Source organism: Pristiophorus japonicus, chromosome 15 (genome assembly GCF_044704955.1).
Source record: "Pristiophorus japonicus isolate sPriJap1 chromosome 15, sPriJap1.hap1, whole genome shotgun sequence".
Lineage (NCBI taxonomy): Eukaryota > Metazoa > Chordata > Chondrichthyes > Pristiophoridae > Pristiophorus > Pristiophorus japonicus.
The window spans coordinates 32,229,854-32,257,271 of record NC_091991.1 but is presented as its reverse complement, the minus strand read 5'-3'; the positions used below and the strand labels follow the sequence as shown (position 1 = coordinate 32,257,271).

General features: G+C 44.8%; 1 protein-coding gene across 1 annotated transcript in view; it reads right to left on the bottom strand.

The window, feature by feature from the left end:
* tbc1d30 (TBC1 domain family, member 30) overlaps positions 1-27,418 on the bottom strand; it is a 115,140-nt gene that overhangs the window by 58,173 nt on the left and 29,549 nt on the right. Inside the window, exons 3-6 of the mRNA XM_070901603.1 lie at positions 21,443-21,504; positions 19,251-19,316; positions 10,579-10,704; positions 3,496-3,681 (exon numbers count right to left, since the gene is read on the bottom strand). Of these exons, the coding sequence (XP_070757704.1) occupies positions 3,496-3,681; positions 10,579-10,704; positions 19,251-19,316; positions 21,443-21,504 (440 nt within the window). The remainder of the gene's footprint in view (positions 1-3,495; positions 3,682-10,578; positions 10,705-19,250; positions 19,317-21,442; positions 21,505-27,418) is intronic.

Genomic DNA, 27,418 nt, shown 5'->3' with positions numbered 1-27,418 from the left:
TCTGAATTAACTGTTTCATTCTCCATCCTAATGCAGAATTCCACCATATTATGGTCACTCTTCCCCAAGGGGCCTCGCACAACGAGATTGCTAATTAATCCTCTCTCATTACACAACACCCAGTCTAAGGTGGCCTCCCCTCTAGTTGGTTCCTCGACATATTGGTCTAGAAAACCATCCCTTATGCACTCCAGGAAATCCTCCTCCACCGTATTGCTTCCAGTTTGGTTAGCCCAATCTATGTGCATATTAAAGTCAGCCATTATAACTGCTGCACCCTTATTGCATGCACCCCTAATTTCCTGTTTGATGCCCTCCCCAACATTACTACTACTGTTTGGAGGTCTGTACACATCTCCCACTAACGTTTTTTGCCCTTTGGTGTTCTGCAGTTCTACCCATATAGATTCCACATCATCCAAGCTAATGTCCATTCTAACTATTGCATTAATCTCTTCTTTAACCAGCAATGCTACCCCACCTCCTTTTCCTTTTATTCTATCCTTCCTGAATGTTGAATACCCCTGGATGTTGAGTTCCCAGCCCTGATCATCCTGGAGCCACGTCTCCGTAATCCCAATCACAACATATTTGTTAACATCTATTTGCACAGTTAATTCATCCACCTTATTACGGATACTCCTTGCATTAAGCCACAAAGCCTTCAGGCTTGTTTTTTTAAACACCCTTTTTCCTTTTAGAATTTTGCTGTACAGTGGCCCTTTTTGTTTTTTGTCTTGGGTTTCTCTGCCCTCCACTTTTCCTCATCTCCTTTCTGTCTTTTGCTTTTGTCTCCTTTTTGTTTCCCTCTGTCTCCCTGCATTGATTCCCATCCCCCTGCCATATTAGTTTAACTCCTCCCCAACAGCACTAGCAAACACTCCCCCTAGGACATTGGTTCCGGTCCTGCCCAGGTGCAGACCGTCCGCTTTGTACTGGTCCCACCTCCCCCAGAACCGGTTCCAATGCCCCAGGAATTTGAATCCCTCCCTGCTGCACCACTGCTCAAGCCATGTATTCATCTGCGCTATCCTGCGATTCCTACTCTGACTAGCACGTGGCACTGGTAGCAATCCCGAGATTACTACTTTTGAGGTCCTACTTTTTAATTTAGCTCCTAGCTCCTTAATTTCGTTTCGTAGGATCTCATCCCTTTTTTTACCTATGTCGTTGGTACCAATGTGCACCACGACAACTGGCTGTTCTCCCTCCTTTTTTAGAATGTCCTGCACGCGCTCAGAGACATCCTTGACCCTTGCACCAGGGAGGCAACATACCATCCTGGAGTCTCGGTTGCGGCCGCAGAAACGCCTATCTATTCCCCTTACAATTGAATCCCCTATCACTATCGCTCTCCCACTCTTTTTCCTCCTGTTCAACAGAGCCAGCCACGGTGCCATGAACTTGGCTGCTGCTGCCCTCCCCTGATGAGTCATCCCCGTCAACAGTATTCAAAGCAGTGTATCTGTTTTGCAGGGGGATGACCACAGGGGACCCCTGCACTACCTTCCTTGCACTGTTCTTCCTGCTGGTCTTCCATTCCCTATCTGGCTGTGGACCCTTCACCTGCGGTAAGACCAACTCGCTACACGTGCTACTCAGCATTCTGGATGCTCCAGAGTGAATCCACCCTCAGCTCCAACTCCGCAACGCGGTCCGTCAGGAGCTGGAGGCGGATACACTTCCCGCACACGTAGTCGTCAGGAACACTGGAGTCGTCCCTGAGTTCCCACATGGTACAGGAGGAGCATAACAAGCGACCGAGCTCTCCTGTCATGACTTAACCCTTAAATAAGCAACAACAATGCTAAAGTTTACTCACTGTTATAGAAGAGAAAAAAGAAAAACTACTCATCAATCACCAGCCAATCACTTACCCCCTTGGCTGTGACATCACCTTTCTGTTTCTTTCTACTTCTTTTTTGCCTTCTCCCTGTAGCTGCACAAGTACGCCTTTTATAGGCCTCCGACCCCGGACTCTCGCCTCACCAACTGCCGCTGCCTCTCGCTGCCGCTGGGCCTTTTATAGGCCTCCGACCCCGGACTCGCGCCTCACCAACTGCCGCCGCCTCTCGCTGCCACTGGGCCTTTTATAGGCCTCCGACCCTGGACTCTCGCCTCACCAACTGCCGCTGCCTCTCGCTGCCGCTGGGCCTTTTATAGGCCTCCGACCCCGGACAAGAAGTTACAATAGGACTGCAAATTTATATTGGCCCGGAATTTGCAGTGGGTAATAACAGCGAACGAACAATGTTATCCCTTTGAAACTGTATATAACTTCAGGATGTAGCGTAAGCGCATCCTAATGCGGATATCCTGAAGTTGCGGTCTGTCATTCACTGTTCTGACACTGGCTGTGCTGTGCCCACCACACCCCCCCCATAACCCCTGCCACATAGCCGGCAATCAGTGTAATCAGGGAAACTGACTAAAACTTTGGCTCTCACGCGGTAATATCGCTGTTAGTGTCTTTTTTTAAAGTCTGTTATCTTTATTTCAGGTTTACCTTTATTCCATTGACAACCTCAATCTTTGTTTTGCTCTCTATAACATTTTTAAAAAGTCAGAATAAAAGGAGCTTCTTCACTTCCTTGTTCCCGGTCTGTGAGAATTCTGCATTGTGATTGGCTGCTTAGACAGCTTGTTGATGTCACAGCAGCTCGCACTATGGATTTTCCACTACACTGCACTCATCTCAATTGAACATCGGAAAAGGCAGATCTTTGTGGGAAGCTTTCTTCGGGCCAAAGGTGAATGCCTTTGCTTCGTCGCTGACCACAAATTATGGGCCATTAAGTTTGCAGGGTAGTGGGACAAATTGGATCGCTCTTTCAAAGAGCCGGCACAGGCACGATGGGCCAAATTGCCTCCTTTTGTACTATATGATTCTATGATTAAAGTACTTAAAGCACTAATGTAAATACAGCTTCCCACTTTTAAACAAGCACTGTTATTTGCGTGAGACGATATCTAACTAATGACCGAAAATCTCACATCAAGGATTGCCCAATGCTGACAGATGTTTCTACCACTCAGTGTGGTGCTGAGCTGTACAGACCAGGAAGGTGACAGGTTTAATCCCTTGTCTGTGGTAAATTAGTTGATCTGAGCAGAGGCAGCAGTAGGGGTGCCAATCTCCGACTAAAGTGCCAGTAGGAGCCCTAAAGCAGCCCTGTGTAGGGGATAAATAAAGGGGTGGGGAAGATTATTAGCCAGGGTTCCAGTGCAATCTAATCACCTGTGGAGTATATATATGCAAATATTGATGTGTGTACCTTGTAGCCTGTAGAGAAAACAAGGTTCTGAATGGAACCCTATCATGTCTCTATGGCTTATCACTGATTTATCTGACTTAAGTAGAACTCAGCAGCAATTCTATTCAATTGTTTATCAATGCAAATAGAATTCCCATGGATGTGAAGGAGCACAATATAAATGCAAATTAATTCTTTCTTTAAGTGCATCAGCAAACTTGTTCTGCATCGTTACACTTACCTTCAGTGCATCTCCTTCATTTCCTTCCATCACTTCCAATATGAGTGCAGCAAGTACATTGAAACCTTGGCAGTAGCCGACAAATTTGTTCCATCGAGCGTATGCAAGGAGGACTCGCTTCAGCACCACACGATCCTGCTCAGCCTCCTGCCCACAGTAAGAACTGCAACCTGTTCTGTGAAGATCCTTGAAACAAACAATTCTAAGTATAAATGAATCTTCATCTACATTCTACACCCTCATCTTGAGGGGTTTAGAACAATGATCATTTCATGAACCATGGTGTGTTCTCTGTACAATAGTGTTAATAAATCTGTAACGGCTTTGTTAGTAAACTCGTTTGTAGATTTTTTTTAAATAATGCACAGTAGACTTGATATTTATAGATTTTCAATTCCTACCATTATACATATTTCGGAAATTGGGCAGATGTGTTAACATTAACAAAATATTAAAGGAACACAGAGAGCAATTTTTAAGTAGCGCTCGCCCATTTTACATTGTTAAATTGAGCACTAAGACTCTCGAAATCAGGTTACGGTCTCTCCCACCCGTTCCCCACTGAAAGTGCGCCCAATTCCATTTTGGGATGGGCCTCTTCTTCGGCGTCCAGCGTGTCCACCTGAAATAGGTTTAGGACCTATTTCAGAAATGAAACTGAGGGCCCTGCGCTTGCTTAAGGACCCAAATGACACTTTCAACCACTTTAGTGTACTATTTGTCAGTTCTGCAATAGACTTACAAATTGTGGGTGGGAACAGTCGAGAGGGCTTAATTTCCAGAGTTATTTAAAGGGATCATTAGCTGCTCTTAGGTAAACCAGTGGCTTGATCATTTTGGCTGCTGATGCTGTTTTTGCTCTTTTGGCTATATTGGCATTAGAGCTGACATTAAACTTTCCAAAGAGTTATCTGGCTGAGTTCAGACTGGAATTGTGATCAGGGGCTTCTGCAAACTTCAGTTGGCATTATGGTTTTGGTAATTAGAATGCCATTGTGGTTAGAGGAGGAGGTGGCAAGTGTCCACAAACCTGTAGCTGCAGAGACATAAGGCAGAAGAAAGGACGCTTATCCCACTAAAGTGTACAGCCCATGAACTTCATGTCTGCAGTTCAGCAAGAAGCAGTTTGTGAGGAGACTCTGGTCTGCAGGGAAGCCTACAGAGAGCTATGTCACCTACTGCAGCACTCACTGCAGCCCAGCACCAAGTCATGCTCATCCTTGATGGTGGCTCTGAAAGTCACTGTGGTTCTGAACTGTTATGCCTTGGGATCATTCCAGGCTACAGCAGGTGACATTTGCAACATTAGTCAATTATTCAAGGCTGCATCAAGCACATGACGGATACACTCTTCACCCGAGCCAATAAGTTGTTTTCTTTCCCTATCGAGGCTATGAAGCAGGAAGAAAGGGCTCTGGGCTTTGCCAGGATTTCAGGCTTTCCTCAGGTGCCGGGATCATTAATTGTACACACACAGCCTTGCATGCTCCATCACAACACCCTGGAGTATACATCAACAGGAAGTGCTTCTTCTTGCTCAATGTGCGGCTGGTGTCTTGACTGCAATGCATTATGCAGGTCTGTCCCAGGTATCCTGGCAGCAGTCATCCTGCCTTCATCTTGCGCCAGTCCTTAATTCCCCTCTCTTTATGGCTGCATATAGTAACACCACTAGTCCTGGCCAGAATGAGATGATTGGGTAACTCTCCCATCAATCACACCTGGGGACCTCACTACCTCACTGCTGTAAGTGACTGGGATTGATTTTACGCATATAATTTGTCTGTAACTATCCTCCACTCGCTGCAATTTTGCTGGAGAAATCACCCGACTTTTATCAGGAGAAGCGGCTGCAGTTTTGTTCAGGATTTCGGTTTGCTGTATTTTGTAGAAACGTTTTTAAGTAGCCTCTGTAGACTGTTAGCTGCATTGTGCTGTTAAACAGACTCTGTTTGCACAGTAAGTAGGCTTTGTTTAAGTTTTGCCGCATGTCCTGCCCCGCATCCACAGTGCACCTCATTGGCTGACGCAGTGGTGTCAATGGGCACTCTGCTTTTGGCTTTACCCAGATCATCAGGTAAGAGGCTAGCTGCTTGGAGACAAGAGCTACCCCCTGCAGATTTGGCTCATGACACCTGTAAGGAACCTGTGCACAGACGCAGAGATGAGATATAATCAAAGCTCTATCAGAGCCCTGATACAGCAAATCATCGGTATCCTCAGGGATAAGCCTGGAGGCATTCTGCAATAGATGCCACAGAGAGTCTGTAGGTTTGCTGTAAGCTCCCCAACTTTGTCATGGAAAGGGGCCACCCATCAAGCCACCTGTGGAGGAAGACATGAAGAACAGGAAGCCACTGAGGATGATGAAAAAGGGCAAGGCTCATTTATCCTGCCAGCTGCAAGCTCTTCAATCGCAGCTCATCAAAGAGCACTTCAACTAACTAACTAATTTCCTAGCACCATCAATCTTTCCTAATATAATCTGAGTTCCTCTACCAGCATTAGGACTGCACTCAACCCAAACAACAGTGTGGGTCTTTCAATCAAATCACATTGCATGGTCAACACATACTGAAACTCTGCACACCAAAAATGACATAAAAACTGTAAATGAAAATGAGCATCAACGCATTCAGAAACTAATGTAATGATCACCCTGATGCAATCCATTAGTACCTGACTTTAGTGCTCTCCGACCTATTGTACTGCTCCTACACAGTGCTACCCAAGTGCTTCAGTACGAGAGGTGGAAGTCTGCTTGCTGAGCCTCCCATGAAGGCGCTTGCGATAGCTGTGGTCACCGAAGCTCAAACCGGAGAGGGCCTGTCTGCAGACCGCAACAACTTGGCTACTGCCAGGGCAGTCCACCCCAGCTGCCTTTTGGCACAAGGACGGGCATAGGTTGAGGAGTTGGTGGGGGAGCAGGAATGCTGTCAACCTGATAGAGGACAGCAGTAGCCTCTCTCATTGTGCCGCTTGCTACTCACATGGAGCTGTGCCTCGTAACTTGCACTGATCTGCGGGAGCGCCGACAGCAGTATTGCTGTGACAGAACTTTAATGCAAACTGTAGAAGCCTCTGGAGATGTATTGTGGCTGCACTGTTGCCTTCAAGTTAGAAGGTCAGGGGTTCATGCCCCACTCCAGAAACTTGAACATATAATATAGGCTGATAGTTGAATGAAGTACTGAGGGAGTGCTGCATTATTGGAGTTGCTATCTTTTGGATGAGGTGTTAAACCAAGGCCAGATCTGCCTGCTCAAATGAACGGAAAAGATCCCATGATACTATTTGAAGAAGAGTAAGGGAGTCCTCCCAGTGTCCTAGTCAACAGTTATCCCTCAACCAATACCACCAAAACAGTGTTTCTGCTATTTGTGGGACCTTGCTGTGTACAGTGATTACATTTCAAAAGTAATGAATTGGCTGTAAAGCATTTGGGGCATTCTGCAGTTATGAAAGGTGGTATATAAATGTAAGTTTTCTTTCTGTGCATGCTAGTTTGGAGTTGGTCCCTTTCAAACAGATTGTTTAGATTTCTAAATTGCTCTTTGGCACTAACTGACTACTTTTAACAAATTAACTTTTAATCCATTGGATATTTGATTGACAATTGAACAGGTAATTCCAAGTTTCACTCAATCTGCCCTGTAGACAGTACAATTGGGCCAAGAGTAAGATGGCAGACAATTCAATCTTGTCAGTTTCTCATCGGGCTGATGCGGTTAAAATTACCCGCTATGTGGTTGATTTTTAATGGCCTCAGAGCAACTAGGGTTGGGCAATAAATGCTGCCTTGCCAGGGTCACACACATCTCAAGAACACATTTTAAAAAACAGTAAATTTAGTAACTATGGTTATATTGATATCCCTGAAGCAAATTCAAAGAGAATTTGTTTGAATTTTCCGATTGATGTCAGTACATTTCATCTTTCACGTACTGCAGAAAACCTATTCTCTTCAGAATAAATTTTAAATGTGCATCCAATACAGCTAAGGTATCCCATCAGCATTCTGCTTTATTTGTGCAGTTACTGATACGTGTATTGTAGCAGTAGCCATGGCAACATACGGCATGTCAGGGCACTGTTGTTAGGATACCCTGACATCCTTTAAATGTTTTTCTTTCCAGATAAGGTAACCTGGAGTTATAGTGGGTGTTAATAGAACACAAATGTGCAGCTATAACATCTTGACAGCCGAATAAAAACACTGAAAGGTAAGCAAACATGGTTAAATTTGAATACCAGGACAATCAATTGGTCATGAAATTCTTTTGTCTTCATAAGAACGTACAGCTGTTGGAAATGTTACACGTCAATTGCGTTTTCTTTTGTTGGAAAAATGACCTAGAAATTTGACTGCGTCTGGAAACGATCATGTAGAGGGCGGGGCAGACACAGCACACACTGTACATGTGGTCCCAGGCAGCACACTGCATTTATGTTGGGATCTCATTAAAATGATTTAAGTATATAGCCAGCGCTACCCGTGCTATTCATTGGCTGCCTGCTTGTGTGAAGGGGGTGGGAAATCAGGCGTCTCGGACGCCATTTATAAAAACTTAGCTCCTCGGACATGGCTGCAATGCAGAAAAAAGTTCAATGGCCATATCAAGGTAAGAATATTGCTCTTTAACTCTCTGCTCATACCTCCACAATCTCCAGCTTCACAACTCTCAATACTCCCCCCACTTCTTTTCCCTCTCCTACTATCACTGCACCACACTTCACTCCACTAGTCTCAGGAGATAGCCGGGGATAGCATGCCTGCTCCCCTACTACCCACTACGTCAGTGTCCTTGGTCGTGCCAGGCAGCCAGCTGGGCCAAACTGTCATGGCCTTTGCCGAGATGCAGGCACTCACGGCCCACAGCTGCTCAAGGATAGGTAAAGAAGCACAGAAGATAGGCAAAGAAGCACAGAAGATAGGCAGTAAGGGCTTTTACAAGGCTGATTCTTAACTATTTCTGTTAACTATTAGATACAGATGAAATGGAGTTGTTTGATAAATTTGATTTTTGGTTCTGGATTTGTAAGTGAAGGGAAGGGCAAGACCCATAAGGCTAGACTGAAGCAAGACAATTGGAAGGTGATATTAAGTTCAATGGTGATTAGGATTGCAGGGATGTTGGTGTCTTGGGCAAGTGGGGAATGGCTCAGGTGAAGAGCTCTTCGATAAACTGCTCTCAGACAGCTCTGGCAGCTCGGGGCACTGGTGGTTGCCGCTGCTGCTGTTCTTCCTTCTCTTCATGCTGCTGCTCCTCCTGCTGCATTTCTTACTGCCCAGGTTGTGGCAAGGGCTCATGGGCAAAGTTATGGAACATACAAGATATGAGCGGAAATCTGGATACCCACTCAGGTGTACTGTAAAGCTCCTCTCAAACGGGCCAGGCAGCAGGATCTGCTCAATGACCTTTCTGGTGACAGCGTGGCTCTTGTTGTAGGCCAGCTCTGCAGCTGTGCCCAGGTTCCTGAAAGTAGTCAAGAGCCAAATCTGAAGGGGGAAAGCCTTTGTCGTCCAATAGCCAGCCGGTAACCTGATGGCCTGATTGTAACAAAGGTGGCATTGGGGACTAGTGCAGATTAAATGAATCCTGCCAGGATAGTGGGCACAGGCCAGCATGATGCACTGCATGTGGTCACAAACAAGCTGGATGTTGAAGGTGTTGAATCCATTTCTATTGACAAAGATGCCAGGGATAGTGATTGGGAGTACGCAAGGAAGGATCTTGTACTCTAGAGAAGCCTGCAATGAGGGCAAAGACAAATGCTCTCTGGTCCTACCTTGCTCTATCCATGGGGAAAGAGGCATAGCTGTTCTTGCTAGCGTAGAGGGCTTTGGTGACCTCCCTGTTATAGCGATGGACTACAAACTGTGAAATGTTGCTGATGTCATCTGCTCCAGCCTGGAAGGAGCCCTTGGCTTAAAGTTTAAGGGTCACAGTGACCTTGACAGCCACAGGCAGTGTTCTCCATTCGAGACTCAAAGTGTGGCTGCAGCAGGTGACATAGCTTGGCGACAGCCTCCTTTGTGAAGCGAAGGTGTCTCAGGTATTGATCCTCAGAAAGGTTCATGTAGGAGACGTGCTCCCTGAAGACCGGCTGTGGATATGGCCTCCTGTGCAGTGCCTGCCTCCTCCTTTCTCTTCTCAGAGTGTCTCCTGCTCTCTCCTACATTCTTTGCTGCTCTCCTTTATCCTACAGCCCCAGAGGCAGCCCTACCAGACCACCCATGACTGCAGTAAAACTGTTTTGATGGTAGCAGACAATATTAATTTATAACAGAACAATGTGCATCAAATTTATTTCACAAAATGGATGTTGGGGGGTGGGGGGGGCGCGGGGTGATGAGCAGGAGAAGGAATTGTTCATTGAATTATTACAAAACCTAAACAAGTTTATTGCCTCTAGTTTCTCACGGTAACAAGCGTTAAGAAATTAATACACACATTATTAATAACCACCACAATATACAAGAGCTAATTATTTTCTGTTCAACTCCGATTCTATTATCTTGTATGAAGGATATAATAAACTCCACTTCAACTACTGGAAAATGTACCAAGTAAAGTGTCAAAAATGAAACTTTTCAAAGGCAGTATCTCCCAGTCCTCCTGGATGTATAGTATATCCACTTGTAAATGACTCATCATCATCATAGGCAGTCCCTTGAAATGAGAATGACTTGCTTCCACGCCGAAAAGGGATGAGTTCACAGGTGTTTCAATGAAGGACCTAATATTCCAGATCCCGAACTACATCTTGAAGGGTGGAAGATGCCAGTGCGTGGATATTTTTTTTAAAGTGTGGTGGCTGTTGCACACCAGCCACCACACGGGCTTGACAGAGAAAGGTCTTGCTCCGGTGACAAGGATTAACCAAGATGACTGGAGACCAGCTCTGCTGCACGCACCTAGTGTGCACACATATCGCAGTGTGGGCTGGCCCATGCTGCCCCTGGGCCCTCGGCTCTTCTGGGCTCCGAAAATTACTAACGCACACGCACACAGTTCTGCAGCACCGGGGAAAGGAAAGCGAAAGATTTGCCATAACAGAAGCAGTTAGATTGGGCATTACCTTTACAATTTGAATGCCCATGGAATCATCATCAGGGTTGCTCCTATCATTAAAAGCAAAACGCATAGTCTTCTCCCAGTCGATTGAGATACTGTGCAAATACTGATCTGCTAGAGTCAGCCAAACCTGAAGGGGAATAGATAGTACAATATAACTCTGACCGAGTTCTATAAAAGAATAGATTGTAATAAACATGAACTAGGGATTCTTGTAAGGTGTAGACTAAAAAGGAGCACACAGTCATTAACACTGCAGGAGTTTTAACAGATACACTAGAAATACCAGAATCTAAATGGCTGCGCTTTTACATCAGAAATGAAACAAGTATGCACATTTTGCAAACAGGTTAATGTTCAGTGTCGGTGAGTATTCACAAAAATTAAAATGCATTAATTCTAAGTAAATTTGATATTTACATTTGTTTGTATCATGAATACTTTCAGTTGTGTAAAGTTTTCTATAACCCCCACCCCATTAAAATAATGGTGAGTTATAAAAAATGTAATATGTCCTGTAAATAGGACACGATTTATTTAAGTGTAAATGTGGTGTGCCTTTCATTCTTTGCTGCATAGATGTAACAACTCATTCGATCAATGTAGTTCTACCCATTGGCACTACAATGGAAGGGATATGTTAACGTTTGTATAAGCAACAATAACTTGTATTTATATAGTGCATTTAATGTAGAAAACCATCCAAAGACACTTCACAGAAGGGTAATCTGACAAAAAGTAACTCTAAGCCAAAGAAGGAGGTATTAGGAGGGATGATTAAAAAGAAACAGGACTATAAATTTCCATATCTTTTCATTAAAACATTTTACATTTTCAAAAGACTTAAACTAATATGCACAAACAGCATCAGTTAAATCTTTGATTGTTAACATCAAATCCCCTTTCACTGATCACATTTCTGAATGAAATGGGCCAAACACTGAAAGCCTTTGTATTTGTTAAATTGTGTACCTTTCCATTCAGTTAATTTAAATTCAAAACATTGTTGCACTGATTACTTTTTTCCCTCGTAATATTGCCCTATTGCAAGGTCTTTAGCACATTCCAGATTTATAAAGTGCATTGCAATTATTTTAAAGTCTTGTTTCTGACAGGAACTAAATGGAGTACTGCATTAATCATTCTGTAGTACCACATGCAGCTAATGTTTTTTTTTCCTGGCAATTGATAGTACATAACTAAACAAGTTAGATCTGAACAATAAATGCTTCTGCAATATTATTATAAACAGAGCAAGCTTTGGGCTGATTCAGAACATACCAAATTGTTTTAAATGCTGAAATTGTGGAAATACAATTTATACATCAGCACTAAATTCTCTTTGCACATCAAGGGCTAAGAATATTCCCACAATGAGTGATCTGCAATGTTGGTTGTTATGTCATACACAATCCTGTTGAGGTGCTTGTATTCAAGTAGCTGGAGAGATTGTGATTATCAGATCTAAATGGGAACATGTTGCTGTAGATTTAGGAGATTAGAAGTTCACACCCTTCATTTTAAGGCATATGACAGCTCTTACTGTTTAAACTTATACAATTTGGGGGAAGAACTAACTTTATGTACCCATTGAGGTAAGAAATGGTAGTGCTGGAGAATGGGCCTTATATTGGAAGCCTTAATAAACATTTACTGGGCATCTTCAGTACCGTCTGGCATGAGTTTAGAATAGTGCTAATAGAAGTGTCATTTGGTGCACACCGACACCCAGTTTGGGTCTTGACCCTGTATCAAGACAGTGTTAACTATCACTGTTGTTAACTAGTCATGTACTTAATGCAGTAACATGTCATACTGTAGCTACTCGTAAAGGTTTAAAAAAATCTCCATTTTTAGTACTGTAAACCATTGCTTTGAATGACATCTATTTACCATTTTTGCAATTGCTCTATGAGTTTCTCACCCTCAATTATATGTTGTTGCTATATAGTTACATATTAGATGATTAGTTTTTCGATTACTTTCTTTATCAGTAAGTAACCTTTTAACATTGTTGTTGCCCAATTAAGTTAATACAAGGGTTAAGTCATGGCAGGAGAGCTCGGACACGTGTTATGCTCCTCCTGTACTATGTGGGAACTCAGGGACGCTTCCGGTGTCCCTGACGACTACGTGTGCGGGAAGTGCATCTGCCTGCAGATCCTATGGACTGCATTGCGGCACTGGAGCTGCGGGTGGATTCACTCTGGAACATGCATGATGCTGAGAATGATGTGAATAGCACGTTTAGCGAGTTGGTCTCACCGCAGGTAAACGGTACACAGCCAGATAGTAAATGGGTGACCAACAGGAAGAGCAGTGCATGGGAAGTAGTGCAGGGATCTCCTGTGGTCATCCCCCTGCAAAACAGATACACCATTTTGGGTACTGTTGGGGGGGATGACTCTTCAGAGGAAGACAGCAGCAGCCAAGTTCATGGCACCGTGGCTGGCTCTGCTACACAGGAGGCAAGGAAAAAGAGTGGGAGAGCGATAGTGATAGGGGATTCAATTGTAAGGGGAATAGATAGGCGTTTCTGCGGCCGCAACCGAGACTCCAGGATGGTATGTTGCCTCCCTGGTGCAAGGGTCAAGGATGTCTCGGAGCGGGTACAGGACATTCTGAAAAGGGAGGGTGAACAGTCAGTTGTTGTGGTGCATATAGGTGCCAACAATATAGATAAAATACGGGATGAGGTCCTACGAGAAGAATTTAGGGAGCTTGGAACCAAATTAAAAAGTAGGACATCAAAAGTAGTAATCTCAGGATTGCTACCAGTGCCACGTGCTAATCAGAGTAGGAATCGCAGGATAGCTCAGATGAATGCGTGGCTTGAGGAGTGGTGCATAAGGGAGGGATTCAAATTCCTGGGACATTGGAACCGGTTCTGGGGTAGGTGGGACCAGTACAAACCGGATGGTCTGCACCTGGGCGGGACCGGAACCAATGTCCTAGGGGGAGTGTTTGCTAGTGCTGTTGGGGAGGAGTTAAACTAATATGGCAGGGGGATGGGAACCTATGCAGGGAGGCAGAGGGAAATAAAAGGGAGACAGAGGTAAAAGATAGAAACGAGAATAGTAAAAGTGGAGGGCAGGGAAACCCAAATGCAAAAAATAAAAAGGGTAACATTGCAGCAAAATTCTAAAGGGGCAAAGTGTGTTAAAAAGACAAGCCTGAAGGCTCTGTGCCTCAATGCGAGGAGTATTTGCAATAAGGTGGACGAATTAACTGCATAGATAGCAGTTAATGGATATGATGTAATTGGCATCACAGAGACATGGCTCCAGGATGACCAAGGCTGGGAACTCAACATCCAAGGGTATTCAACATTCAGGAAGGATAGACAGAAAGGAAAAGGAGGCGGGGTGGCGTTACTGGTTAAAGAGGAAATTAATGCAATAGTAAGGAAAGACATTGGTTTGGATGATGTGGAATCGGTATGGGTGGAGCTACGGAATACCGAAGGGCAGAAAACACTGGTGGGAGTTGTGTACAGACCACCAAACAGTAGTAGTGAGGTTGGGGACAGCATCAAACAAGAAATAAGGGATGCATGCAATAAAGGTACAGCAGTTATCATGGACGACTTCAATTTACCGATAGATTGGGTTGACCAAACTGGTAGCAATGCAGTGGAGGAGGATTTCCTGGAGTGTATTAGGGATGGTTTTCTTGACTAATATGTTGAGGAACCGACTAGAGAGCTGGTCATCCTAGACTGGGTGATGCGTAATGAGAAGGGACTAATTAGCAATCTTGTGCGAGGCCCCTTGGGGAAGAGTGACCATAATATGGTAGAATTTTTTATTAAGATGGAGAGTGACACAGTTAATTCAGAAACTAGGGTCCTGAACTTAAGGAAAGGTAACTTCGACGGCATTAGGCGTGAATTGGCTAGAATAGACTGGCAAATAATACTTAAAGGGTTGACGGTGGATAGGCAATGGCAAACATTTATAGATCACATGGATGAACTTCAACAATTGTACATCCCTGTCTGGAGTAAAAATAAAACAGGGAACGTGGCTCAACCGTGGCTAACAAGGGAAATTAAGGATAGTGTTAGATCCAAGGAAGAGGCATATAAATTGGCCAAAAAAAGCAGCAAACCTGAGGACTGGGAGAAATTTAGAATTCAGCAGTGGAGGACAAAGGGTTTAATTAGGATGGGGAAAATAGAGTATGAGAGGAAGCTTGCCAGGAACATAAAAACTGAATGCAAAAGCTTCTATAGCTATGTGAAGAGAAAAAGATTAGTGAGGACAAACGTCTTGCAGTCAGACTCTGGTGAATTTATAATGGGGAACAAAGAAATGGCAGACCAATTGAACAAATACTTTGGTTCTGTCTTCACGAAGGAAGACACAAATAACCTTCCGGATGTACTAGGGGACCGAGGGTCTAGAGAGAAGGAGGAACTGAAGGATATCCTTATTAGGCGGGAAATTGTTTGGGAGAAATTGATGGGATTGAAGGCCGCTAAATCCCCGGGGTCTGATAGTCTGCATCCCAGAGTATTTAAGGTAGTGGCCCTAGAAATAGTGCATGCATTGGTGGTCATTTTCCAACAGTCTATCAACTCAGGATCAGTTCCTATGGACTGGAGGGTAGCTAATGTAACACCACTTTTTAAGAAAGGAGGGAGAGAGAAAACAGGGAATTATAGACCAGTTAGCCTGACATCAGTAGTGGGGAAAATGTTGGAATCAATTATTAAGGATGAAATAGCAATGCATTTGGAAAGCAGTGACAGGATCGGTCCAAGTCAGCATAGATTTATGAAAGGGAAATCATGCTTGACAAATCTTCTGGAATTTTTTAAGGATGTAAATAGTAGAGTGGACAAGGGAGAACCAGTGGATGTGGTGTATTTGGACTTTCAAAAGGCCTTTGACAAGGTCCCACATAAGAGATTGGTGTGCAAAATCAAAGCACATTGTATTGGGGGTAATGTACTGGCGTGGATAGAGAATTGGTTGGCAGACAGGAAGCAAAGAGTCGGGATAAACGGGTCCTTTTCGGAATGGGAGTTAGTGACTAGTGGAGTGCCGCAGGGCTCAGTGCTGGGACCCCAGCTCTTTACAATATACATTAATAATTTGGATGAAGAAATTGAATATAATATCTCCAAGTTTGCAGATGACACTAAACTGAGTGGCGGTGTGAGCTGTGAGGAGGATGCTAAGAGGCTGCAGGGTATTTTGGACAGGTGAGGTGAGTGGGAAAATGCATGGCAGATGCAGTATAATGTGGATAAATGTGAGGTTATCCACAGATTAGCGGCAGATTAGTAAAAGGGGAGGTGCAACGAGACCTGGGTGTCATGGTTCATCAGTCATTGAAAGTTGACATGCAGGTACAGCAGGCGGTGAAGAAAGCAAATGGCATGTTGGCCTTCATAGCTAGGGGATTTGATTATAGGAGCAGGGAGGTCTTACTGCAATTGTACAGGGCCTTGGTGAAGCCTCACCTGGAATATTGTGTTCAGTTTTGGTCTCCTAATCGGAGGAAGGACGTTCTTGCTATTGAGGGAGTGCACCAAAGGTTCACCAGACTGATTCCAGGGATGGATGGACTGACGTATGAGGAGAAATTGGATCAACTGGGCCTTTATACACTGGAGTTTAGAAGGATGAGAGGGGATCTCGTAGAAACGTATAAGATTCTGACGGGACGGGACAGCTTAGATGCGGGAAGAATGTTCCCGATGTTGGGGAAGTCCAGAACCAGGGGACACAATCTTAGGATAAGGGGTAGGCCATTTAGGACTGAGATGAGGAGAAACTTTTTCACTCAAAGAGTTGTTAACCTGTGGAATTCCCTGCTGCAGAGAGTTGTTGATGCCAGTTCATTGGATGTATTCAAGAGGGAGTTAGATATGGTCCTTACGGCTAAAAGGATCGAGGGGTAAGAAGGGCGGTAAGAGAAGGGATAACCAGCCGTGGATAACCAAGGAAATAAAGGATAGTATCAAATTAAAAACCAATGCGTATAAGGTGGCCAAGGTTAGTAGGAAACTAGAAGATTGGGAAAATTTTAAACGACAGCAAAGAATGACTAAGAAAGCAATAAAGAAAGGAAAGATAGATTACGAAAGTAAACTTGCGCAAAACATAAAAACAGATAGTAAAAGCTTTTACCGATATATAAAACGGAAGAGATTGACTAAAATAAATGTTGGTCCCTTAGAAGATGAGAAGGGGGATTTAATAATGGGAAATGTGGAAATGGCTGAGACCTTAAACAATTATTTTGCTTCGGTCTTCACAGTGGAAGACACAAAAGCCATGCCAAAAATTGCTGGTCACGGGAATGTGGGAAGGGAGGACCTTGAGACAATCACTATCACTAGGGAGGTAGTGCTGGACAGGCTAATGGGACTCAAGATAGACAAGTCCCCTGGTCCTGATAAAATGTATCCCAGGGTATTAAAAGAGATGGCGGAAGTTATAGCAGATGCATTTGTTATAATCTACCAAAATTCTCTGGACTCTGGGGAGGTACCAGCGGATTGGAAAGCAGCTAATGTAACGCCTCTGTTTAAAAAAGGGGGCAGGCAAAAGGCAGGTAACTATAGGCCGGTTAATTTAACATCTGTAGTGGGGAAAATGCTTGAAGCTATCATTAAGGAAGCAATAGCGGGACATCTAGATAGGAATAGTGCAATCAAGCAGACGCAACATGGATTCATGAAGGGGAAATCATGTTTAACTAATTTACTGTAATTCTTTGAGGATATAACGAGCATGGTGGATAGAGGTGTACCGATGGATGTGGTGTATTTAGATTTCCAAAAGGCATTCGATAAGATGCCACACAAAAGGTTACTGCAGAAGATAAAGGTACACGAAGTCAGAGGAAATGTATTAGCATGGATCGAGAATTGGCTGGCTAACAGAAAGCAGAGAGTCGGGATAAATGGGTCCTTTTCGGGTTGGAAATTGGTGGTTAGTAGTGTGCCACAGGGATCGGTGCTGGGACCACAACTGTTTACAATATACATAGATGACCTGGAAGAGGGGACAGAGTGTAGTGCAACAAAATTTACAGATGACACAAAGATTAGTGGGAAAGCGGGTTGTGTAGAGGACACAGAGAGGCTGCAAAGAGATTTAGATAGGTTAAGCGAATAGCTAAGGTTTAGCAGATGGAAAAAATGTCGGAAAATGTGAGGTCATCCACCTTGGGGGAAAAAAGCAGTAAAAGGGAATATTATTTGAATGGGGAGAAATTACAACATGCTGCGGTGCAGAGGGACCTGGGGGTCCTTGTGCATGAAACTCTTTTAGAGTATCCCAAAAAGTTAGTTTGCAGGTGCAGCAGGTAATCAGGAAGGCAAATGGAATGTTGGCCTTCATTGCGAGAGCGATGGGAGTATAAAAGCAGGGAGGTCCTGCTGCAACTGTATAAGGTATTGGTAAGGCCATACCTGGAGTACTGCGTGTAGTTTTGGTCACCTTACTTAAGGAAGGATATACTAGCCTTGGAGGGGGTACAGAGACGATTCACGAGGCTGATTCCGGAGATGAGGGGTTACCTTATGATGATAGATTGAGTAGACTGGGTCTTTACTCGTTGGAGTTCAGAAGGATGAGGGGTGATCTTATAGAAACATTTAAAATCATGAAAGGGATAGACAAGATAGAGGCAGAGAGGTTGTTTCCATTGGTAGGGGAGACTAGAACTAGGGGGCACAGCCTCAAAATACGGAGGAGTCAATTTAAAACCGAGTTGAGAAAGAATTTCTTCTCCCAGAGGGTTGTGAATCTGTGGAATTCTCTGCCCAAGGAAGCAGTTGAGGCTAGCTCATTGAATGTTTTCAAGTCAAAGATAGATAGATTTTTAACCAATAAGGGAATTAAGGGTTACGGGAAGAGGGCGGGTAAGTGGAGCTGAGTCCACGAGCAGATCAGCCATGATCTTATTGAATGGCGGAGCAGGCTCAAGGGGCTAGATGGCTGACTCCTGTTCCTACTTCTTATGTTCTTATGTTCTTATGTATGGTGAGAAAGCAGGAAAGGGGTACTGAGGTGAATGATCAACCATGATCTTATTGAATGGTGGTGCAGGCTTGAAGGACCGAATGGCTTACTCCTGCACCTTTTTCTATGTTTCTATGATGTAATCCCCTTAAAATATATTTAATGATGGTGACACTGTATTTGGCAAAAGAAAAATAAGTTAGAGTTAATTTAAAAAGTCCACCTTTAAAATTAACGTGTCAAATATTAATAATTTGAATTATTTAGCTAGCCCATGGTATGAATCGAGCACATGAAAAGCTATGGGATATAATTTATATTCCAGTCGGCACTGAGAGCTCATTTGTAATTGTATTACTCATCATTTATAAACTCTGGAATAAAATTGTATCCCACAGATCTTCATTAAATACCATCTGTGCATGCTCATCTTTGCAAGTTACAAAATACATAAGAATTTTCTACCAAAATTTGAAGAATATATGCAAGAGAATATTGCTCATTATAATTCTATCTACAGTAACTGATATATGTAATCTTCCACAAAGTTTTAATAGTCCTTTAAACAGTTTGTGTAAATTACTTTGTAATAGAGCTTTGATGGTGAATATGATTATGTACAAATAATTTGTTATTAACAAAGACAGATGTAAAAGCCACATAGAAATAGTCTCTACAATTGACAACCACTTACCCTTTTCCTCCAGTCCTTTGGAATTCCCGTTGGTAACCTAGCAACGGCTTTCAGAGCATCATACCACTAAAAACAAATAACTATGAATTAATTCTGCAAAACAATTTCAAGAAAGTTTTACATTAAAAGTTACAGTAACTATTAGACAACAATTATACACAAATTATTTTTCTAATTTTCTCCCCCTATGCTTCTGAAGGCAGCGATTTATGCTGGTGTATAATGCCATGCGTGCTAGTAAGAACTACAGTGCTTTTTCCAAGTTGTCATTTTTCATGTGTGAATGTAGCCAGTGGGTACTTGCAAGCTTTTTGACCATGTGAGCATCATAGCCATGCACAATCTGGTCCTAGTGAACATTGACATGTGCTATTTTCTATCAGGAGTTTAATGGACAGTGCTCAGGTTCTAGCTGATTTTCTCCTTCTTCCATGAACACTGATGCTAACTGCAGCACTCCCACTGCTGTCCCGGAAGATGATTGCTAACTCAAAACAGACTACTGAACTTAGAGCTTTCCTGGTTTATTGGCTCAGTAGCACATCGTGTGGTACATTTACCTAATAAGCCATTAAGAAATCTTTTACTGAAGGTTAATTTTCAACTAGAAAACTGAATTAAAATTAAAAAGCAGCATTTCCATATAATTCATATTTGTTTTCTGGCTTTCTCAGAAAAAAAGTGAGAAGAAATTGTGCACTGCTATTTTTGGTGACTATATGGAATTTAATGATTGTGTAATATATAATACTCAACCTACACAGGTTGTCTTTATAATTTATCTTTTGGTTTCCGCTCCATTTTGTGCTGTTGGAAGCAGCAATATTAACACTGAATTTAACCGACCTCATGTCATGCCTTCCTATCTCTTTGCATTATATTCCTGTTAGACCTTGAAATTATTTTTCAAACGATTTTTATGACAATGGAAAAAGAAAACTAACATTTATTTTAAGCCATATCCCTTAGAATATGTCATGAATGCAGAACAGGTGTTGAAATATTTATTTAAAAATTAAACTATGGTTAGGAATTTGTTACTGGTGCAAGGGCCAAAACATTAAAATATTTTGATTAAGTCTAATTTGTTAACTATTCAGCTGTAAGATGTACTTCAGATACTCCAGAAGTTAAAATATGGATTATATTAAAACATTTAAGCTAAGGACAGATGTGACATTTTCATCTGGTTCAGGTCAGATTGAAGCCAGTCTGTGATATAACTGACAAATACTAGTCTCAGATCAGTAACTGCAGCAGAACTGTAGTCTGAAAGAGTTAAGTAGTCCAGACAATAGGAATTCAAGCAATTGATAATGCATTTATTTATTTTTGAACATTATTTTTTTTCATTCTCTGGATCTGTCACTGGCAATGGTGGCATTTATTGCCCATCCTTAATTGCCCTGGAGCAGGTGGTAGTGGGCCTTCTTCTTGAACCATTAGAGTCCGTGTGGTGAAGGTGCTCTCACAATGCTGTTAATTAGAGAGTTTCAGGATTTGAAACCAGCGATGATGAAGGAATGGTGATATATGTCCAAGTCAGGATGGTATGTGATTTGGAGGGGAACTTGGAGGTGGTGTTCCCAGGTATCTGCTGCCCTTGTCCCTCTAGGTGCTGGAGGTGGCAGGTGTGGAAGGTGCTGCCAAAGAAGTGATAGCGACCTGCTGCAGCACATCCTTTAGGGAATTAGGAGATGAACCACTTGCTGTGGAATACCCAGCCTGTGACCTACTCTAGTAACCATGCCATTTATGTGACTGGTCCAGTTGAGTTTCTGGTGAATGCCATTGAATGTCAAATGGAGTCTCTCTCTTGTTGGAGATGGTGATTACCTGGCATTTGTGTAGCATGTTACTTGCCACTTATCCACCCAAGCTTGATGCTGTCTGGGTCTTGCTGCAGGAGGGCATGAACTGCTTCATTATATGCATAGCCAATGGAGCTGAACTTTATTCAATCATCAGTGAACAACCCCACTTCTGACCTTATGATGCAGGGAAAACCATTGATGAAGCAACTGCAGATAATTGGGCCTCGGATTATACCCTGAGGAACTCCTGCAGTGATGTCCTGGCGTTGAGGTGATTGGCCCCCAACAATCATCTTCCTTTGTGCCAGGTATGACTCCGGCCATTGGTTTAGTATTTTGCAACTGTCCCAGAAATGTCAAAACTGATCAAAGACCTACCTGCTGAAACCCATGTTTGCTCACAGATGGTTCGATTGTGAATTTCAGCTTGGTATCAACTCCTAAATGGGGATAAAAGACAATATTAATGTGAGAAAGAGATTAAATTTACAAATACACAAAACATGTATAGCTCCTGCATGAGGAAAATGAGGTTAGTTCCACAATAATCTGTTAGCTAAACCATTGGGACCGTTGCCCTGCAATAAAAGACATTAACAACTGCATCTTCCACCAGTTATTGCCAAATAATGGTATTGGCTCGGTATTGCCTCAAGGGCAATTAGGGATGGGCAATAAATGCTGGCCTTACCAGCGGCGTCCACATCCCATGATCGAATTTTAAAAATTCTCGGAATGTATGGCGCCACTTGGCAGAGGACTCCTGTGTTTTGCTGTCTACAGGCTGTGCACCGTCAGAGGGTTTTTGAGTAATGTGAGGCGCTGACACGATACAGGGGGAATTGCCTTCAGTCGGTCTGTGGCTTCAGAGTCTGGGATCCGGAAGTCGGATGATTTTTTTTATCGTTTCCAGAACTTTGCGCCGTTACCCCGAAACCCATTTGCGCTGTCCACTAAAACACGGGTGCTGAATATTCTGGAGGCGAGCATTGAAGCGGCGCTGCTTTCGCATGGTTTGACTTATGTGTAACAAATAGGCTACTCGTCATTACGGCAGGCCCCAGGAGGACGAGTTGTGTTGGGCCAGCTATATTCTCGCACGCACTACGTGGCTATTATTGAGAGCGGTGCTGTCATCGTTTCTATTGCAAATGCAATCGAGGCGCTGTGTTGGTGCTGGCGATCGTGCGTGTCTGACACTGGAAACTCGCCTTTCCACCATCGTTCTGCCCCCACGGCCATCTCAGCCCCAGCTGCACACACCGCCCTCCCAGCTCACTGCCTGCCCTCCACGCTCACCGCCTGCTCTCCCAGCTCACCGCCTGCCCTCATAGCTCACTGCTCTCCCAGCTCACCGCTCTCCCAGCTCACTGCCTGCCCTCCCAGCTCACTGACTCACCGCCTGCCCTCCCCGCTCACTGCCTGCCCTCCCAGCTCACTGACTCACTGCCTGCCCTTCCCGCTCACTGCCTGCCCTCCCAGCTCACTGCCTGCCCTCCCCGCTCACTGCCTGCCCTTCCCGCTCACTGCCTGCCCTCCCAGCTCACTGCTCTCCCCGCTCACTGCCTGCCCTCCCAGCTCACCGCCTGCCCTCCCAGCTCACTGCCTACCCTCGCAGCTCACCGCCTGCCCTCATAGCTCACTGCTGCTCTCCCAGCTCACCGCCTGCCCTCCCCGCTCACTGACTCACTGCCTGCCCTTCCCGCTCACTGCTCTCCCCGCTCACTGCCTGCCCTCCCAGCTCACTGACTCACTGCCTGCCCTCCCAGCTCACCGCCTACCCTCGCAGCTCACCGCCTGCCCTCATAGCTCACTGCTGCTCTCCCAGCTCACCGCCTGCCCTCCCAGCTCACTGCCTGCCCTCCCCGTTCACTGCATGCTCTCCGCGCCATACCTGCGTCCATTGCAGCTAGCTTCTTCCGGCCCGATTCCCCACCGCGGCTACAGGGGCTGCCTTTGGCCGCCAATACCTCGCTCCTGAAACCTAATCGGCTCAACACGCACATACTCCCACTCCCGGGGCTTACACTGTCAGCACAACCCCCACCTCCCGCCTGCGCCCCATCTCGCTCAGGAATCGTGCAAATCGTTTGATCTCAATTCGGGCTCTGCAAATATGGTCAACCCCCTCTCAAATCTGCTCATTGGCCTTGCCAAATGCAAAGGGTGATTTTGTAAAAGCTGAACAATAGGTTTTGCTGCTGCCCGTAGGTTCGCCATCACAACCATGGCGTTCCGCGGCGCCGGGAAGCTGCCCAACACATTGGGACAATGGAACATACACACACACAGCGCACTCCTCACGGGTCGCGGTTTTATCCGGTTTTTTTTACAGCCTTCACCTGGTTCCAGTGTGCAGAGCAGCCGCGGGGCGGTCCTCGCAATGCAGCTCCTCTTCTTCAGGACACTGCTGATAATGTTGGTCATGCCGGCCGTGTTTTGCCTTTTCAGACACTTGCCAGCGCGTTTGCCTGAAGCCAAGGCGTGTTTACCCTTTTTCATTCCGGATCCTGGTTCAAACCAACCTCGGAATCTTATTCCCTAGAAACGGAGGAGCTTCGGTTTGTGTAGACTGTTCAGGTAGACGCCGAATCCCATTACATTGTCCTTTTTGGATATGTTTTTGTTGATTGCATATTTCGAGACATATTATTAAATCGGCTGTGCATCTACCCGCAAATGCAAACTAACGATCGCACAAACATTAGACGATGCTTGCTCTTCACTGACGCCTGTAAGGTTCGCCCTTGTCCAGAGATATCTGCAGTGCAGCAGTAGTAACACGGTCCTTTCTCTGCAACCACTGTAACCGCCCACCTTTACACAGCATGGCCACAAACCTACCGCACCTTCCTCTCTGCTGTCAGTGCCGGCGAACGTATTGCGAGAATAGAACAAAATACACCAGGGCAATTAAAACAGACTCCTCTCCAAAACACAGGAGACCAACACTGCAGGCACATCTCAGATAGTTTCAGGGCTGCCAATACTCTCACATTCTCCGATCGAGTCAGACAGTATTAGAAAACGCCACCATGTAGGCTAGTTTGGGAATATTTGTTATAAACACATAGAGCAGGTCCACAGGGAACGTGTCACATTTAAAAAAGGTAAGTATTGCTCCAGGAAATAAAAAGGCAACTTAGGCGTAATTTTTCCGAGCAGCAAATTATCACGGTACATTTTCCTCCCTTCGGAAATTTCGGGTAAAAAACAAACGGTTCCTGCAGAACCTCAAGTCTGACCAAAGCACCGAGTTTTCCCCAAAGGGTGATAATGCCCCCTTTTATTGTCAGGAAATGCGCTGATGCCAATTTGCAAAGGGGTGCGCAATAAATCTCAAACTGCAAAAACTTTAAATAACAGTCTAAATTGATCACTGTGAAATGAACTTAGGTTGCAGTTTCTGCAACTGAGTTCATTTAAACATTTCATAAAGGGCTATAACTAACGGTGAATGTGAATGTATATATTGCCATCTCATTGGAGAGTTCTCAAAAAGCCTCAGGGCCTGGAAAGCTCAGTTCAAAACCATACCACCTTGGCTACCAACATAAATCTGCATTACAGCAGGTACTGCATGTATTATATTTAAACCACTGCATTTTTTTGACAGTTTTGAATTGAACTATTTGTACTGAAAGACGCAGTGACGTAATGTATTATGAATTACTCCATTGGACATTTCTCAAATTTGCAAATGATATCAAATTGACAATGCAGGGCAATGAAGTCCAATGAAACAGACAAGGAACTACAGAACAACAATAATTTGTATTGTTAGAGGTGTTGTGTATCTGTAAAGCATGCACTCCCATGTTCCGCCACCAGGGAGCGCATTCCCTTAAGTCCCAAGGGATCCCAGCATCCCTTGGGAGCACTGTATATAAGCCGGCCCCTAAGGCCTGTTACTCACTCTGGGGTGTCTTAATAAAGACTGAGGTCACTGTTACTTTAACCTCCCTGTGTGCAGTCTCATCTGTGTTAGGAACACAACAACTGGCGACGAGTACACGAATCCAACGCAAAAGATGCAGCAAGCTGTAGGCATCCTGGAGAAGTTCTCGGAAGGTGAAGCCTATGTCGAATGGCTAGACCAGTGCTTTGTAGCCAACGAGCTGGACGGAGAAGGAAGCGCTGCAAAAAGGAGAGCGGTCCTCCTCACGGTCTGCGGGGCACCGACCTACAGCCTCATGAAGAATCTTCTGGCTCCGGTGAAACCCACAGATAAGTCGTATGAGGAGCTGTGTACACTGGTTCGGGAGCATCTTAACCCGAGGGAGAGCGCGCTGATAGCGCGGTATCGGTTCTATAGGTACCAGCGGTCTGAAGGTCAAGAAGTGGTGAGCTATGTCGCCGAGCTAAGGCGAGTTGCAGGACAATGTGAGTTTGATGGCTACCTGGAGAAAATGCTCAGAGACTTTTTTTATACTGGGCATTGGTCACGAGACCATCCTATGAAAACTTTTGATTGTAGAGACACCGACCCTCAGTAAGGCCATTGCAATAGCACAGGCGTTTATGTCCACCAGTAATAACACTAAACAAATCTCTCAGCACACAAGTGCTAGCAATGTTCATAAATTAACTGGAACTGTGTTTGTGAGCAGAAATGTACAGGGCAGAAACCACAAGTCTGCAACTGCCAGCAGACCGCAGGTGACCCAGATGACTCAGAGTCCGCAACAAAGGATGAATGCAAGGTAATTCTGCAAAACCTGCTAGCCACCATGTAGCAGAGGAAGATCAATCCATGGTGGATCAAAGCAATTTCGAGCCTGAGAGAGAGGAGGCAGATGCTGAAGTACACGGGGTGCACACATTTTCGACGAAATGTCCCTATAATGTTAAACATAAAATTGAATGGCTTACCCAAAGCCATGGAACTGGACACTGGCGCTAGCCAATCCATCATGAGTAAAAAGATGTTTGAGAGACACTGGTGCAACAAGGCACTCAGACCAGCCCTGAGCCCCATCCACACAAAACTGAGAACGTACACCAAAGAGCTTATCACTGTCCTGGGCAGCGCCATGGTCAAGGTCACCTACGAGGGCACGGTGCACGAACTGCCACTCTGGATTGTCCCGGGCGATGGCCCCACACTGCTTGGAAGGAGCTGGCTGGGCAAAATCCGCTGGAACTGGGATGACATCCGAGCGCTATCACATGTCGATGAGGCCTCATGTACCCAGGTTCTTAACAAATTTCATTCCCTTTTTAAGCCAGGCATTGGAAACCTTACCGGGGTGAAGGTGCGGATCCACTTGGTCCCAGAGGCACGACCCATTCACCACAAGGCGCGAGCGGTACCTCACATGATGAGGGAGAGAGTGGAAATCAAGCTGGACAGGCTGCAACGCGAGGGCATCATCTCCCCAGTGGAATTCAGTGAGTGGGCCAGCCCGATTATTCCAGTACTCAAAAGTGATGGCACGGTCAGGATTTGTGGCGATTATAAAGTAACTATTAATCGTTTCTCGCTACAGGACCAATATCCGCTACCTAAGGCAGACGACCTATTTGCGACGCTGGCAGGGGGCAAGACGTTCACCAAGCTCGACTTCGGCCTATATGACGCAGGATCTGGAGGAGTCTTCGAAGGGCCTCACCTGCATCAACACGCACAAGGGACTGTTCATCTACAACAGATGCCCGTTTCGAATTTGGTCGGCTGCAGCGATCTTCCAGAAAAACATGAAGAGCCTACTCAAGTCGGTACCATGCATGGTGATTTTTCAGGACGACATATTGGTCACGGGTCGGGACACCGTCGAGCACCTACAAAACCTGGAAGAGATCCTCCAGCGACTGGATCGAGTAGGGCTACGGCTGAAGAGGTCGAAATGCGTCTTCATGGCAACAGAAGTGGAGGTTTTGGGGAATAAGATCGCGGCGGACGGCATTCGGCCCACAGATGCCAAGACAGAGGCTATCAGGAACGCGCCCAGGCCACAGATCGGCACGGAGCTGTGGTCGTTCCTGGGACACCTCAACTATTTTGGTAACTTCCTATCGGTGTTGAGCACCCTCTTAGTGCCCCTACATGTGTTATTACGTAAGGGTGAGAACTGGGTATGGGGAAAAAAACAAGTAATTGCTTTTGAGAAAGCCAGAAACATTTTATGCTCCAACAAGCTGCTTGTATTGTATAAACCGTGTAAAAGACTCGTGCTAGCATGTGATGCGTCATCGTACGGAGTCGGGTGTGTATTACAACAAGCTAACGTTGCGGGGAAGTTGCAACCTGTCGCCTATGCTTCCAGGAGCTTCTCTAAGGCCGAGAGGACCTACAGCATGATTGAGAAAGAGGCATTAGCATGTGTGTTCGGGGTAAAGAAAATGTATCAGTAC